Source organism: Schistocerca cancellata, chromosome 4, assembly GCF_023864275.1.
Source record: "Schistocerca cancellata isolate TAMUIC-IGC-003103 chromosome 4, iqSchCanc2.1, whole genome shotgun sequence".
NCBI lineage: Eukaryota > Metazoa > Arthropoda > Insecta > Orthoptera > Acrididae > Schistocerca > Schistocerca cancellata.
Window position 1 is genome coordinate 349,086,254 of NC_064629.1, and position 17,358 is coordinate 349,103,611.

Genomic DNA, 17,358 nt, shown 5'->3' on the forward strand with positions numbered 1-17,358 from the left:
TTCAGCAGTAAACAGTCATGGAATTGAGGCACAAATGAGTGCAGGGAAATTTGAAATACCTACTGAACACAGGAGGGATACATACAATCACATGCTTCAAAACTATATTCATTACATCGAGTGTGCAGATGACAAAACTACCTTAATGCACAGCAAACTTTACAAACATGTGAATATAAATACAGATTTCCACAATGTAATGATATACTCTGATAGTACAGTCTCAAGGTGCCACAGTCTTGCTACTCTCAAATTCTGACACTTGCCAGTAGATATTTCTCCTCCTTACATGAGGCATAATGACCAACATTCAAATTCAGTTTTTGAATGAGAAATCTACTGCTTAATATTTTCAAATTTGGAGAATTTAAATAGCATTACTCCTGCTTTGTGTGGTTGAACTGAAGTGCTAATCATTTGCATATTCAAGTGTGTACCTGGCCTTGTGACAGATTGATATTAGTTGTGTGCTGCCTTCATAATGTTGCAGTTTTAATATTTAGCAGTGTATTTTATTGAACATATATATCTTTGTAGTTGTTTGTCTGCAATTTGTACCTTGGCAATCATCATTGCTGCAACAGTCTCCTTGTCACTGACAAGTTTCCGCATGGGCATCCTCAAAGAGATCAGGTTTATTTGTTGACTTTAGATTTAAAATATTTCCAAAACTATCTGTTTATGAGTTTCTAGACAAAGTATTTAGTGTTTTATCACTGTATTGTCATGCCCAATACTTACAAAACTGTAACTATCATTTGTCACACTTCAAGAACAGAAATAATTGTCAAGACGTATTACATTAAGTGCATTTCACCCAGCAGCAAAATTGACGAATTTGTTGTTTCGTCGAAGATGATCTTGCCCTTAGAAAAGATGGTGTATATAAGATCCCATGCCTGTTTGGGGAATTTGTACTGGGCAGACACACCCCACCATACAAGGACATTGTGTAGAACGCTGTCAGTATACACACATGGGACAATCTCTCAAATCTGCAGTAGCGGAGCATTGCTTGAAGATGGGACATCACATATGTGAGAAGACTTAAGTTTTGTCCACATCATTCTGGGATTGTGTTCTTATGGAGGCCTTAAGTATTCACATGGTGGAAAACCTTAACAGTGTTGTGGGAGTTCAATTTAGCACAGCCTGCCATTCAATTCGAACAAGTGAAACAAGATCCTCAAATGTATGACCCAAGACAGTGCAATGCAGAGACTTAATTCCACTGATTCTTATATCTGTATGCATAATTTGGTATAACAGGGGGTCATGTGCCATCAACAGAAGCTGACGGGTATGGAGTTATAGAGAGGGCCATATTCCTATATAAAGAAAATTCTATAATACATACCAGTGGGGTAGAAACCATTTTACAATATTATCTACAGTATCTTGACAGTAGCCTGTGAAGGATAGATGAGAGAACAATCATGATACCCACCATTGTCTTCTTTGCTGTATTTTGTTTGTGGTCATATTTTGGGTACATTATGAATAAACCTGTAGGCTCATAACACACACTCTTATTGTTATAACGAATATGAATAACAAACTTGCATAGCACAATATTTTCACTGCAGACAAATTGACAGTCTCCTCATCCTCCATCCTCAAAAAGTGGTCATCTACAGTACTTTCAAACTACACTCCTGGAAATGGAAAAAAGAACACATTGACACCGGTGTGTCAGACCCACCATACTTGCTCCGGACACTGCGAGAGGGCTGTACAAGCAATGATCACACGCACGGCACAGCGGACACACCAGGAACCGCGGTGTTGGCCGTCGAATGGCGCTAGCTGCGCAGCATTTGTGCACCGCCGCCGTCAGTGTCAGCCAGTTTGCCGTGGCATACGGAGCTCCATCGCAATCTTTAACACTGGTGGCATACCGCGACAGCGTGGACGTGAACCGTATGTGCAGTTGACGGACTTTGAGCGAGGGCGTATATGGGCATGCGGGAGGCCGGGTGGACGTACCGCCGAACTGCTCAACATGTGGGGCATGAGGTCTCCACAGTACATCGATGTTGTCGCCAGTGGTCGGCGGAAGGTGCACGTGCCCGTCGACCTGGGACCGGACCGCAGCGATGCACGGATGCACGCCAAGACCGTAGGATCCTACGCAGTGCCGTAGGGGACAGCACCGCCACTTCCCAGCAAATTAGGGACACTGTTGCTCCTGGGGTATCGGCGAGGACCATTCGCAACCGTCTCCATGAAGCTGGGCTACGGTCCCACACACCGTTAGGCCGTCTTCCGCTCACGCCCCAACATCGTGCAGCCCGCCTCCAGTGGTGTCGCGACAGGCGTGAATGGAGGGACGAATGGAGACGTGTCGTCTTCAGCGATGAGAGTCGCTTCTGCCTTGGTGCCAATGATGGTCGTATGCGTGTTTGGCGCCGTGCAGGTGAGCGCCACAATCAGGACTGCATACGACTGAGGCACACAGGGCCAACACCCGGCATCATGGTGTGGGGAGCGATCTCCTACACTGGCCGTACACCACTGGTGATCGTCGAGGGGACACTGAATAGTGCACGGTACATCCAAACCATCATCGAACCCATCGTTCTACCATTCCTAGACCGGCAAGGGAACTTGCTGTTCCAACAGGACAATGCACGTCCGCGTGTATCCCGTGCCACCCAACGTGCTCTAGAAGGTGTAAGTCAACTACCCTGGCCAGCAAGATCTCCGGATCTGTCCCCCATTGAGCATGTTTGGGACTGGATGAAGCATCGTCTCACACGGTCTGCACGTCCAGCACGAACGCTGGTCCAACTGAGGCGCCAGGTGGAAATGGCATGGCAAGCCATTCCACAGGACTACATCCAGCATCTCTACGATCGTCTCCATGGGAGAATAGCAGCCTGCATTGCTGCGAAAGGTGGATATACACTGTACTAGTGCAGACATTGTGCATGCTCTGTTGCCTGTGTCTATGTGCCTGTGGTTCTGTCAGTGTGATCATGTGATGTATCTGACCCCAGGAATGTGTGAAAGTTTCCCCTTCCTGGGACAATGAATTCACGGTGTTCTTATTTCAATTTCCAGGAGTGTATTACAGACCACAGTCAATGGCTCTGAGCACTATGGGACTTAACTTCTGAGGTCATCAGTCCCCTAGAACTACTTAAACCTAACTAACCTATGGACTTCACACACATCCATGCCCAAGGCAGGATTCGAACCTGCAACCGTAGTGGTCGCACGGTTCCAGACTGTAGAACCTAGAACCGCTCTGCCACTCCGGCCGGCAACAGTCAATGGCTAAAATGTTGTAATGGCATACATTGTTTTACTACGAGGCCCAGTTCCTACATGGTAACTCAATGACATCATGGTCTTATGTCTCCTGAAAAATTTATCTCCTGGTACATGACCCCATTTTGAACTCACCAATTGAACTGGGCCTGTGTGTTGTGTATTTGTTCCAGATAAGAATTTACCAGTGTCCTACTCGTGTGCTTGGTGGCCTTTGTCTCACCTTTCACCGTGAAGATCCCATTTGTGTGTCATTCGGTATTCATGCAGATCAAGTGTCTATAGAAGGCCAATTGTCTTTCACTTACACGTATGTTTATGCCCTCCTGGTTTTGATGCAGCTGGTCATGCCAGATTCTGTAGGTGCCTTCCTCTTCTCTCCTTGAACTCCAGTTGGGAGAAGCTCTTTTTTTATGTTCCTGTGTTGAGAAGCTTCTGCAAATAGACCGTAAGGATGTTGGTGGGTGCAGATTTTTTTTTAGATGGAAGTTCCAATCACATCTGTGGAGAAGTAGGGTACTGTGTTTGCTTTTTGAGTTCTTTGTACTGGTCTCTTGAGATGATTCTGTGGAAGTTCTTACCTGTCTGTTGCACCAGGGCCCTGACGTAATCTCTCTTTGCCATGCATATTGTGTTGGCTATAGTGTTTCTTTGCCTGATCATGGTATCATGAGTGGATTCATTCTTATGCTGGTTCCACCTAATCCAGGCTGTTTATAAGTGCAGACGACTTGGGTCATTTGTGGAAATGAGGAAGTAGTTGATCAATGGCATCTTAAAAGTCATCTGTGAGGGACATTTCTGTAGGTACAAATAAATAGCTTCAGTTCACATTTTGGTTTTAAGTTTACTGGTAGTTACTAGTAGTTACTAGTTATACAAGGTGACACCATGCGGGAAAATCTTAACTGCAACCTGCACCAGTAAAACTCAATCAGAGCGCAGACAGCTGCAAGATATGTGACAAGAAAGTGAAAAAAACGTGTTCAGTGTGGCAACTACCACTGTTAGTTCCATGAAATATGTTCCAAGTAAACATAAAATTTGTAACTGTCGATTATTCATGATCTTTTCTTATGTGCACTAGTGAAAGCAAATTTAGACACATAATCAAAGAAATGGAGAGAGTAATCACAGTATTTTGAAGTGATATGTTTGCTCTAAAAGAAAAAGGAAATTGATCTGAAGGATAAGTGTACATGTTTGAAAAAGGAACACATATTTCTATATTGCTAGAAGATCATAATCAAAACTTTTATGTAAATTAAATGGACAAGTTGATGCACTCTACAAAATGGTTCTCTCTTAAAAGGAAATAAACACCAAGAAACTGGTAAAGAAATCTCACTTTGTGCAATAATATTGATGCCCTTCAATACACAAATGATGAAGGTTTTGAAAATGCTTATGGTGAAGGCAGAACAAAAAAAATTTCAGCAGTGGTAAAATGATTACAGAAGAAGATGGTAACATTATTTGGTTATGGTCATGCGTGCCACATGTCAAGATTACTGACAAGCTATGTTAGCAACATATTCATGTTTCTGCCATTAAAAAACCTGTAACAAGTGTCAAGTGTTACTGTGAATGTGACTAAGAATTCTCTAATATGACAAGAAATTATTGTGCTGTACTCATAGGAGATGCTAATGAAGTCAGCAGAAATGAATGACAGACTAGAGTATTCGAGTATAAACAGATAAATGTAACTAATTTGAAACTGAAAAAAAAAAACTGTATGCAAAATCTGTAAATGTTATGTGGCTATAAATGATAAATTATGAAATAAATTTTTTAACAAGTTATGGTATACCTTCAAAAACGTGACAGAAGGATGTTAGCTTCTGAAAAGGAATGCTCTTGAGGAGTTCTCTCTCCATAAAAAATTCACAAATAAATCTGTTATTGTTTTGAGTGCTCCTTCAACAGCTGTAACTAATGAAGTTGACCCAATTCCCAATGGATTTTGTCCAAAGGTAACTAAATAATGCAGGAATGCAACTTAGAGTGCAAACCCCTAACTAGTGCCAGAAATGTTGACTGGTGTGAAGATTTTTGCTTGATTAGTTCATAAAAATAATTTCATAATCCACCTAAACATCAGCTATCAGTAGGGTGGTAGAGGAAATATATGAACTGCTAGTACTTCTGGAGAACATAAATCCTTTGAAAGTTATATACTTAAATGAATGCTAGTTTAAATTAATAATATCAACTTGATAAATTTGCTGGATGCTGCAATTTAGCAAGTACTTTGTCAAACAATTGGTGTGGACAATCATTCATTCTAGTAGATTAGTCACTAGGTGTTTAAGTTAGTAGACAATTGTCTAAGTGGGGTACTTATTACTTGGAAGCTGCATAGACCTTTTCAACTATGACATTAAGTATCAACATATATCGTACTCCTGGCATTTCAGTCACGTTCGCATTTCTGAACAAATTTTATACTTTTCTGAGGCAGGAAAGTTGTATAAAAAGGCCATTATTTCTGCCAGTTTCGTAGGTACATGAGCTGATGACAGATTTGCCATTTCTTTGAAGAGCTTGGTATCTACAAATGGGTTAGCAGCTACTAAATTTTAATGAATGCATTAGAGAAACAGAATGAGGTGCAACTTGTCTAGGTAATGTAAGCAGTATCTATTATGTTGCTACAAATACGTTCATTTTAGATTTGGAGGTGATTAGTTGTGTGTTCCATAGATCATTTGCATGACAAATCAGTGACATGGAATGAGTCAGTTTACATTCATATCACGTTATTTTGTAAATATTGCTACATGCTGATAGTTTAAAATCCCAGCTAATTTCTCATGATTAATTTGCATGTCTCATGCAGTGCGCTAATGCAGATATTGTGGCGCTGTCTATTTACTGTGTGCATAGACTGCATTATATGCGCTTTTAACATACTGATTTCCTCACACAGTTTTTCCTGGGTACTTATCAGCTTGTTCAAATTGTAATGGCATATATATGTTGGCTTTCTAATAACTTTGTGAACTACTGGAGGGAGGGGGCAATATGGCAGTAGCTGATATTTGGTAACACTATACATCATTTCTCTATGTTTAAGAGTTCTGGGGATTAACACAGAGACCTTAAATATAAGTTTGCTCAGAAGAATAAAGCCCATATCTGCTGATCCTACACGAGTGTCAATAATACAACTACCTTTCCCTAATAGAATTTGCAGACCACCAAGTTCATTGCTTACCAGTTCCCGTCAGATCACCAAAGTTAAGCACTGTCGGGCGTGGCCGGCACTTGGATGAGTGACCATCCAGGGTGCCGTGTGCTGTTGCCATTTTTCGGGGTGCACTCAGCCTCATGATGCCAATTGAGGAGCTACTCAACCGTATAGTAGCGGCTCCAATCATTATGATCAGGAGAGCTGTGCGCTGACGACACACTCCTCCTATCCGCATCCTCATCCTCAGCTGAGGACGATACAGCGGCCGGATGGTCCTGATGAGCCACTTGTGGCCTGAAGGTGGAGTGAAAGGTCATTGCTTACTTTCCTTATCATTGACCTTGCATGCTTCTGGTACTCACACAGTGTTGCTGTAATGAACTCTATGCCCCACTATTTTGGGTCTCTCTCATTGCTCCTTGCAGCCACAAGATCGCTGCTGTTCTCAAGTGCTTCAGACATTTTAAAATACCTTATGCCCATGTCCTTAAGTATCTGTAACATTGTCCATCAATGACCATTAAAATTCACAGCTACTTTCATATTCAGAATTAAAGTCTTCTGCAGTCAGATATTCACCCTGGTAATACATTTTTAATGAAATGTAGTAGCTTGCTTCTTTCTTGTTATTGACTTGACTTGCAATTTAATAGATGCTGTAACTTAACCTGACATAAGCCACCAAATAGGATTTTTATTTTATTGATAAACTGCTAACAGGTACATGTAATTTTTCGGTGACATCTTGTATTTGTCCTTTTTTAGCACATATTAAAGACATTTGCTGATAACATACATGTAGTTATCCAATTATAGGAGTGTGGTAATCAGCATACAATTTTTTATGTTGCTCAGTTGGCAAGGGCAATGCAGTTTACACCTATGATTATGCCACATTCATATCTACATATACAGACTGTACAAACCACCATACAGTGCATGATGGAGTGTACTTCGTACCACTACTACGCATTCACTTTCCTGTTCCACTCTCAAATTTCCCATAAAATGTCTGTTGTTGGCAGTAGAATCATTGTGCATTCAGTGGCAAAAAGCTGGTTCTCTACATTTTCTCAATAGTATTTCATGAGAGGAATGGCATCATGCCTCCAGGAATTCCAATTGAGTTTGGAGTCATTTCCATAATACTTGCATATTGATCAAACTAACCAGTAAGAAATCTAGCAGCACACCTCTGCATTACATTGATGTTTTCCTTTAATATGACATGATGTGGATCCTAAAGTACTCAAGACTGGGTCATACTAGCATACTGTGTGTAGTCTCCATTACAGATGAGCTGTACTTTCCTATAACTCTCCCAATATACCAAAATTTACCATTCACCTTCCCTACTACCGTCCTTATAGCCTTGTTTCATTTCATGTCACCAAGATATTTAATCAACATGACTGCCATTCATCACACCACTAATTTTGTACTTAGGCATTACAGGATTGTCTTTCCTACTGATCTACATTAACTACATTTTTTCTACATGTTGGGCAAGCTGCTGCTCTGTTCCTTATCTCTGGTCAGTCACCCTTGACCCAGGGTTCTGGGTGACTTTTCCAAACTCTAAACATTTTTCCTAAACCTCACTAGTTCTTTTAATTCACCCCTTCACTTCTCCTGGCAGAAGGGTTGAAGCAACCCTTCTGCCAGGAGAAGGAGGAGGAGGCGGAGGCTCTGGAAGCTTGCATATGTATATCTTTTATATGTGCATTCTCTTGGTACTGCTTGGTGAGTAGATTTTTTTATCTATCCAGTTTCATAAAATATTTACTATATTTATTCATTATTCAAATAAATTTTGCCCAACTGTGTTTGCAAGCATGGCTTCAACTTGGAGAGCAAACAGACAATGGAATTACCGTATTTACTCGAATCTAAGCCGCACTTTTTTTTCTGGTTTTCGTAATCCAAAAAACCGCCTGCGGCTTAGAATCGAGTGCAAAGCAAGCGGAAGTTATGAAAAATGTTGGTACATGCCGCCACAACTAACTTCTGCTGTCGAATATATGTAGCGCTACGCACGCATGCTCTGTAGGCACAAAGATAAATACTGGCGCCAAAACCTCTGCGTCAGTAAATAAATTAAAAAAAGTGGAAGACGAGTTTTTTTTTTTTTTTTTCTCCGCCGCGAGTTTCGACCACTGCATTTTCATACATTATCCAACGAAGTAAATACAAATTCCGTATTGTTCATCTTCGAATGTAGCACAATTTCAGTGTACTACGAAAATCTGACTGGCAAGACTGTTTGGGATGTTTGTCAATATGGCCAACTCTACGTTCTGAATTTTTTCCTATCTGTGAGAAGAGATGGTTGCTAATAGGAACCTGATGAAATCTGAATCACATACAGTATTCTCTTCACCATAAGAATAATACGGATATAAACATTTTGCCATGTATTCTTTCATGTTTGCTGCTCTCTCATTTAAATCCTGTCTGCCTAATAAACTACAAAACTAGAGTGAGACAACAGCAAACGCGGAAGAATATACGTATGTCATGTCATGTTTATATTCGTATTATTCTTATGCCTAACAGCGATACAGTCAGAAATGAAGCACGGCAAGTGACTAGATTTTTAAATCTAAGATGACTAATTTCTGTGCAGAATTTGATGTAATAAAGAAGTGGCCGCAAAGATTTTCAAACGGAGAAAAATTTTCGCCTAACTCTCGTTCAGAACATGTTCTATCATACGCAGTCTATTATTTGATTCTTGTTGATCATTATCAAAGAAAGCAACAGTGTAAGTAACAACAAATAGCAGTCTCTTGCCATTGTTTCGCTAATGAGACGATTCCTCACTTTTTTTTTAATTGTACTCGGCGGTAGCGCGCACAAAAGCAAGCCATGCCGTGAGCCGCGACAGGCCGTAAACACGCACTATCAGAATGTGACAAACAATGCATGACACAGTGCAGTAATGCATTTTCAGCTTAAGAGTGACGCAAACACCTATAACAAAGAAAACGGCACTTGTCAGCTCAAAGCAAAATAAGCAATCGATTCAAACCAGACGAAGCACGTGAAAAAGGAAGGGCACCCGTATAAATACGGACGGAGCGCCTGACGCATAGCAATGGCTACGTAGTAAAGCTTAACTGCTAAGCTTACGACTCGAACCAAACTACTGTAGCAGTATCGTCATTCATTCGACCTAAATTGTGTCTCATATTACAATGGACCAACTTTGTTTCGATTTGGAGGTGCGGCCTAAAACTTTTCTCTCCCCTTGAATTTAGAGTCTCAAATTTCAGGTGCGGCTTAGATTCGGGAAATTTTTTTTCCCTTTATTTCGAGTCTCATGATTCGAGTGCGGCTTAGATTCGAGTAAATACGGTAATCCAGTAGTCACATAAACCAACTCTGAGCATCACTGTGTGGGAAGCCATAATCTACAGGGATCATATACTTGTGCTGTTTGTTGAGAGAACATTGAACAGAGCAGAATACATCCAGATCATTATGCAGCACATTCAGTTGCAATTCCAACAATTTCAGAGTGCTTAATGTTATGGATATCACTTCTGTAACCAAATGGTTAGTGCTGCTGCCTCTGGTGCCCAGTTACCCGGGTTCCATTCCTGGTACCTTCTCAGTCAGGTTAGGTTTTTTTTCTGAGTTAGGGAGGTCTATAATGGTGTCTGCTCAACCTCATTATGCCAAATGAGCTGCTTGAACAAAGAAGCAGTGGTATCATCAGAATTCATCTATTGGAAATAATGACTGGAGGAATTTGTGACATGCTGATCATATGTCCCACAATCAGAGATCACTCCTTTTACTGCCTTGTAGACAGCAGTTGACCAGTCAGAACAGGACTGGGCTTAATCACTGTGCGATTTTTATGCTTACATTTTGTAATCTACTAGAGGCATGCTTTTGCATGCTTTTCTTGTATTAACTTCTTCACCTGTCTCCTGTTGAGGATGTGTTGGACAAATTGGTTTGAAGTGTGATCCAATATACAGTACTTTCTACACCCTCTGACATACTGTGCCATCATGCAAAAGTATCATGAAACAATCTCCCATGTCCATCAACTTTATCTCTATGTGCAATCACAGAACTGCATTTTAAAGTGGGACTGTCTCGAATGACAATTTCAGTATTGCACAATCTGAGTATCTAATTAGGGCACCAAATATGATTGTTTAGTAATGAAGCTGGTGTAGCATGTTACTGAAATATTGTGGGATATTTGTTTCAAAATGTTAAGTTTTCAGTAATAATTACAGTTTAGGAGTATCAAGTGCTCCAGTGCTTACATTAATATGTGAGGTGTCTACAGGGTGAACCTGAATACACTTTGAATTTAAGAAGTTATTCAGGGATATTTTCCAAGTAATTTGATGGCAACCAATGGTCTCCAGTGGACCAATACAGAGTAATTGCATTTTTTTATTTCTCACTTCCATTTATGTTTATATGACAGTGAAAATACATGCTTAACAATGCAAACTGAGTGGTGTGTACCATGTGCCTTGTTTGGAAAATTTGTTCCATTTACTCATGCCACTTGCTGTAGACAACAGTAATGCCCATTCATTTCCACATTTCAGCAACATCCTCTTCAGTAACAGAGTTAATTTTAGTGTGAATCATCAACAAAGCTCAAGTTACCCCTCTGAAATGTCTAAATATGGTAAAGTTACGTGTACAGCTGCACCGCACCACCTCCCGACACCACACTATTTCACTCTCAACTTTGGTGAAGTAAATTACTTGTCATTTTTCTTTCTTTCAGTGTTTTCCTTCTTGATGGTAACCAATAACACCCACATATGAGCACAATGTGACTTGTCCGTGTGAAAAACTTCCCGAGTACTTTTGATATGGCATGAGGTTACCTGTAGTTGCTGGGAAGAGGTGACTTAGTTTTGTAGCCTGGCAATCCTCCTAATTGTTTTCAGTGTAAAAACAGATGTCTTGATCTGTAATCACATTCAGAATCTTAGTTTAAGAAAGCTGAATAGGGTGCCCTGATGTAAAAGTTCTACTCCAATGTACCATCTAGTACTTTGACTTTTTGTATTGTCTCATGTGCATGGCAATGTAGCAGCAATTGTCAGGTCAGCACTGGCAACATACCATAGAAATGATGTAACCATCTTCCCACTTAAAGGCTTTACTATTGGAGCACAGAGCAATAAACCTGTAGTTGACTGGTTTCTATAAAATTAAGGAGTCACAAATACAGTAATGGCTGGGGAGGGAGGGGGCAAAACAATTCACACACAAGTTCAGTCTTTTATTACTACAGTAGTGTTGTGCCAATTGCGACATGTTTAAAATCGAGTGTTTTGAAGTTTCTGCAGTGATAAGTAGAGAGTAGACAGCCAAGGTAACTGACTTATTAAATGGCATCAATGCACAATTTTTTGGGCATCAAGTGATACACATCCACTGATAAATTTGAGGCATGGCTCATGACTCCATAGGTTAATCAAGATATCCTATTGACAGGATAAGTGAGGGCTCCATCTTATCAGGAAACACACAACCATACATGATGTATGGAGTGCCAGATTACCCTCTTAACTCTTAAGTGTATTCCTTCAGTCCGTATAATCAAAATATTGGCATAAATCAGCTCTACTAGCATGGCAGTCACTGTAAGTCACAGCATTAGTCATATGACTGTATTGGTGTTGAGGGTAATCATATACTCTTCTGATACTGGTCTCAATATACCTACTTTGAAGATGTTCATCACATTTAGTGTCCATAAATTTTCTGATTTACTAAATATAAATCATATTCAGCAATCAGAGTATTCATGGATGGAAACTGACAATATACAATTCAAATTGGCATAGTTACAAGGTAGTTGTCCCCCCCCACCCACCCACCCACCCACCCACCCACCCACCCACCCACATCCCCCTCCCCCCCCCCCCCCCCCCCCCCCCCCCCCCCTTTCACTACTAGGTAGAAAATCTCTTCTAAACAGGCTTTGTGTGAAAGAGGGAGAGAAAAGTTAATAAACAATGCACAATTTTATTTGGTTGAAAATATAAATAATGAGAGCATTTCTGTTATAAATTAAAGTGGATTAAAAAAAGAAAGAGGTGTTGACCATTACAGGAAACATATTGCTGTATTTGGTTTATCGAGATGTTTTCTACTTTCGAACATGTGTCTCAAACAATGAAAAATTTAAATTAGCAGCCACTCAATTTTTTATTACATTATACTTTCAAAACCTTAAGAATGATTTTCTTTGTGGAATCTTAATATTGTCCAGTTCTTGTGTAGTGTCCTTACATGAATGATGGAGATACGATTAGGTACATTACAGCTTTCAGATAGGTATACAGGTAGTCACTTTTCCTACATTCACTTCTTGAGTGGAGTAGGGATGGTAAAATGTACACTGAAATGTATGCAATGCTATGTACTTTCTTATGTGTGAAACACAGCTGTAGTTTACATTCTTAACTGTGTCTCAATATGTATAAATTGCAGTCCAACTCTGCATAATCATGCAACAGAGAACTGTTTGTGTAATCTTAGACCTTTACTGATCATTTTCAGTCTTGCAATGACTGTCTTGGGCACTGTCATCCTGCAAATCTCAAGACACTTACATACTGAAAGATAAACTATAAATTTCCTGAAAATGAAAACTGAATGGCATCTTTGTCATTGGATTGTGGTTGTTGGTATACTGGTCTTCCATCTGTTGGAAGGTTGGTTGGTCTTGCTACTAGATGTTTTGTATGTCCTCTTGATACTTGTGTAATATAATGTTCTGTCGTCTCTTCTTTCCTTGTGTCCAATTCAACTTTTAACTCTGATACGAAAGTTTCTTCACTCGGTTGCATATTTGCGGCTTCTGGAGTTGAGACAAGCCCACCAAATAGTATAGTTCCAGTCACAGTATCACGGATAAAAAATAAGAATGGACTATCAGCTCGGAATCTCGGAATGGTAGTTCCCATAAGTGGAACAACTAGAACACCTGTCAAAATTAAATTTATCAGTCAAGCATATGAGATATACAAGATGTATAAAAATTAAAACATTTTTAACATACCTGTACCAGCCCCTGCAATTGTTCCTTCTTCATTGACTTCAATCTTCGTTGCATGTAGTATTTGGCTGATATGAGCTGTTCCTATGTTTCTTGCAATTCCAGAGAGATTAGCATGAGCCCCAAACACCTCTTTTACTCCTAACTGTAAAAAAATATTTTAACAGCATGCAATGAAAACCACAAGAAAAAGTTCCCAACAAAAATATTTTAGGAGGTTACATGTTATTCATACAGCATTGTGATTGTCATGGTACGTGATGCCGCATATCTCTTTCTGCAATAGAAACATTAGAGCTTTTTTGAGTTCTATACTGTGTGTGTGTGTGTGTGTGTGTGTGTGTGTGTGTGTGTGTGTGTGTGTGTAAGAAAGATCAGAGAAAGAAAATGAGAAAAGATGGTAGTTACTGATATTCGTAGTTATTTTGTTAGTTATTTATTTACATATTATGTGGATGATCATTGTGACCTCTCTCCATGATATGGAATGAGTCACTTTTACAACTACAGAACATTGTTTAAAATATTTTGGCAAGATTCTGGCCACGTACATTGTTTTAAGTTCAACATTTTTACATACAATAAATTTCAAACTGTAGTTGATTGATTGCTGCTACCAAACTTCATAGGGCATTAAATGTACTGTAGGGCTGTTGTCAGTAAGCCCAATATTTTAAAGAGGTGTCTATAATATATTCTAGAGAGGACAACACATCTTTATTACATGCTTCTGTATAACAAACACATTTTTCCTCAATGATGAGTTACCTCAGAATATGATTCTGTAAAGACTGAATTAAAATATGAAAAGCAAGGCAACTTCAACATCTTCATCGTCTCCAAAATCTGATATCATCTGTTATGCAAAATTTGCAGAGCTTAGATGTTTAAGAAGATCTACTACATGTGACTTCTATTTCAGGTTCTTATCAATGTACAAATCTGGGAATTTAGAATATTCCATTTCATTTATTGATTTACCCTCATGCATTATTTCTGATGGTGTGGGTTGTGCAGTACTGAATTGCATGTATTGGGCTTCATCTGAATCCAGTGACAACCCATTTGCAGAGAACCAATTAATTTTCAATTAAATATTATTTACATTTTCAGGTGTTGAAGTTACTTGATTGAGTTAGATTGTAATTTCTGATTTTTGAATATGTGATGGAAGGGGATTTATACAGGGTGACTATCATGTCACAAACATTTGGGAATGGTGGGGAAAGGTATAAATTTGAGGTAAGGGATACTAGTCCGGAGCCAACTGAGTCAGAAGGCAAAAACAGAAATCTATTCAGGTTCCACCTTAGCCTCATGCAGCACTCAAACTGAGGGCACCAATTGCCAAACCGTGATCATTATGTATACAATGCCCACTGAATATTCCCCAATACACTCAGATAATTTCCCTTGTTGATGGTCCACTGATGGCATGTATGATTCAATGTTAGAGAGACCAAAAATCCTAAACTTATGGTATAGCAATAATGAATTCCATTTACCAAACAAGTTTCATTGGCAGCTACATTTAAAACAGTTTTTCAAAATGACAGCATACAGCTTCAGTGCAGGCCTGGCATTATCACATAAAGTTCTGTCATACTCACTCTAATATTCCTGGTGTCTTCTGAACAGTGTTGCGGGCAGTGAGACTTCTTGACAAGAAATCCTCTTTAGTCTCAACAAGCATCTTATACCCAAGACTTTCCTCACAGCCTCACAAGAAGAAATCTAGTGGGGGTGAGAACACATGAACATGCTGGAAATTTTACACATCAACCTGTGTGTATCCACTTTTTGGGTGATGTCTGATTTGTACACAAACCGTCAGTCATATTGGAACCACATCCATTGATGAGAAACAAGTGGGATATGTTCCAGGAACCTGGGTAGTATGTCTGTGATAAATACTGTTTACACTGGTGCATTTAAGTGCAGGAGAAGAGTTAACAGGCGTCGTATGTAATCATTGACTCTGCCTTAGCCCAGTGTTGACTGATAATGTGTGTTCGCTCTCAACTGTAGTGTGGGGATTCATCAGTCCAAACACAACTACAGCACCTATTTAGCATTGGGTCTCTGGTGAAACAGGCTTCAGCCATCAAAAGTACATGTGCAGGAAAGTGAGGATCGACTGTGAGGCTCTGCAAGAACCACTGGCTGAGCACAACACGAGGTCCAAATTCAGGCGGAGTGAAAGCTTGCACTTCGTGGCTTGTAGGGGTGTAGCTGCATTTTCCATAATATTCACCACACATTACTCTTGTGAAACATTCGTTTCACATGCAGCTGCATGCACCTTATCCACTGCAACAAGCACTGCACTCCAGAATGAGATTTTCACTCCACAGCGGAGTGTGCGCTGATATGAAACTTCCTGACAGATTAAAACTGTGTGCCCAACCGAGACTAACTCGGGACCTTTGCCTTTCGCGGGCAAGTGCTCTACCATCTGAGCTACCGAAGCACAACTCACACCTGGTACCCACAGCTTTACTTCTGCCAGTATCTCGTCTCCTACCTTCCAAACTTTACAGAACTAGCACTCCTGAAAGGTTCGCAGGAGAGCTTCTGTAAAGTTTGGAAGGTAGGAGACGAGATACTGGCAGAAGTAAAGCTGTGGGTACCGGGCGTGAGTTGTGCTTCGGTAGCTCAGATGGTAGAGCACTTGCCCGCGAAAGGCAAAGGTCCCAAGTTCGAGTCTCGGTCGGGCACACAGTTTTAATCTGCCAGGAAGTTTCAAGCACTGCACTGTCTGTGTCGGGTGTCCGTGTAGTTCGTCATCTTTGGTCATCACACTGTGGCACCACTTGCCCTGTTTCACATAATTGTTGGAACAGTCTTGAAAACGTGATGCGAGCCAGATGTCTTCTGTGCTGCTTCCATTTTCTTGCCCATACATTAGAATCATGTCTGCAGTTTCTGTTATTGGGTACAACTCCATTTGGTGAAGACTGGTGGATGTTAGACTGCCGTCTACTACAGTACAGACAATGACTAACAGGAGTGCTCATATCAGTCACAGTACACTATGTGCATTTGATTAGTCAAGTTATTATCCCACACTTTACACTGAAGTGCTCATCTGGATTGCCTGTCCTACAATGTTAGCAACAACAGTACCACTACATGTATTCCACTGTCAGAGTTATCAGAATGATTTTCATTTGTAACTGATGACTCTTGTTTCCAGACTGGGGTCCTTTGCCTCTAATTGATACATTTACCCTTTCCCATCACCACTGAAAGTTTGTATCATCATTACAGAATCACCCTGTATATGTAACAAGATTGGACTTAATGCCATCTCTATGATACAACTGTTGTCATTATTCCCCCACTATCGAGATGCTGTTACATTGCGTATATTCTCTATGTCCCTGTGTGTCCTTTTAGTTACACTGAATGAAAACAAATTACCTGCAATATCTCAATGTTTGAGCTTGTGTGGGAGAATAATGTGAACTGCACAATCAAATTCTTTTGACAAGTCTCATAAAATACCATTTGGCAATATTCTCTCCTGTAAGTTTTGTGCAATCTGTTTTATGAATTGAAAAATATCTTTGTGTGAAGACCATTTTGAAATACAATTTTAGAATGATTAAGTATGTTATTTTGAGGGAAGTGCGTTGTTGTTCTTGTTCTTGTTTATATAATTTTTTTCCAGAATGTGTGGCTCAGTAGTAAAGTTCCAGATTATAAATTCGAAGGTCTTGAGTTTCATCCTGGATCAGTCCTAGGAGTTTTATCTATCACTTATTACTTCCTTCACTTTTGTTAGTGTTTGTTGATTTGGAAAAAAATGCCAAATTGCAGTGTTGTTCAGAAT

At 40.0% G+C, this 17,358-nt stretch overlaps 2 protein-coding genes across 3 annotated transcripts in view; one reads left to right on the plus strand and one right to left on the minus strand.

Moving 5' to 3' along the window:
- Positions 1-17,358, plus strand: part of LOC126184610 (constitutive coactivator of peroxisome proliferator-activated receptor gamma-like) — a 521,164-nt gene that overhangs the window by 204,990 nt on the left and 298,816 nt on the right. The window lies entirely within an intron of this gene.
- The window catches only part of LOC126184612 (leukocyte elastase inhibitor-like), a 68,173-nt gene continuing 63,282 nt past the window's right edge, over positions 12,468-17,358 (minus strand). Inside the window, exons 7-8 of the mRNA XM_049927067.1 lie at positions 13,527-13,668; positions 12,468-13,451 (exon numbers count right to left, since the gene is read on the minus strand). Coding sequence (XP_049783024.1) covers positions 13,093-13,451; positions 13,527-13,668 — 501 coding nt within the window. The 3' untranslated portion in view covers positions 12,468-13,092. The remainder of the gene's footprint in view (positions 13,452-13,526; positions 13,669-17,358) is intronic.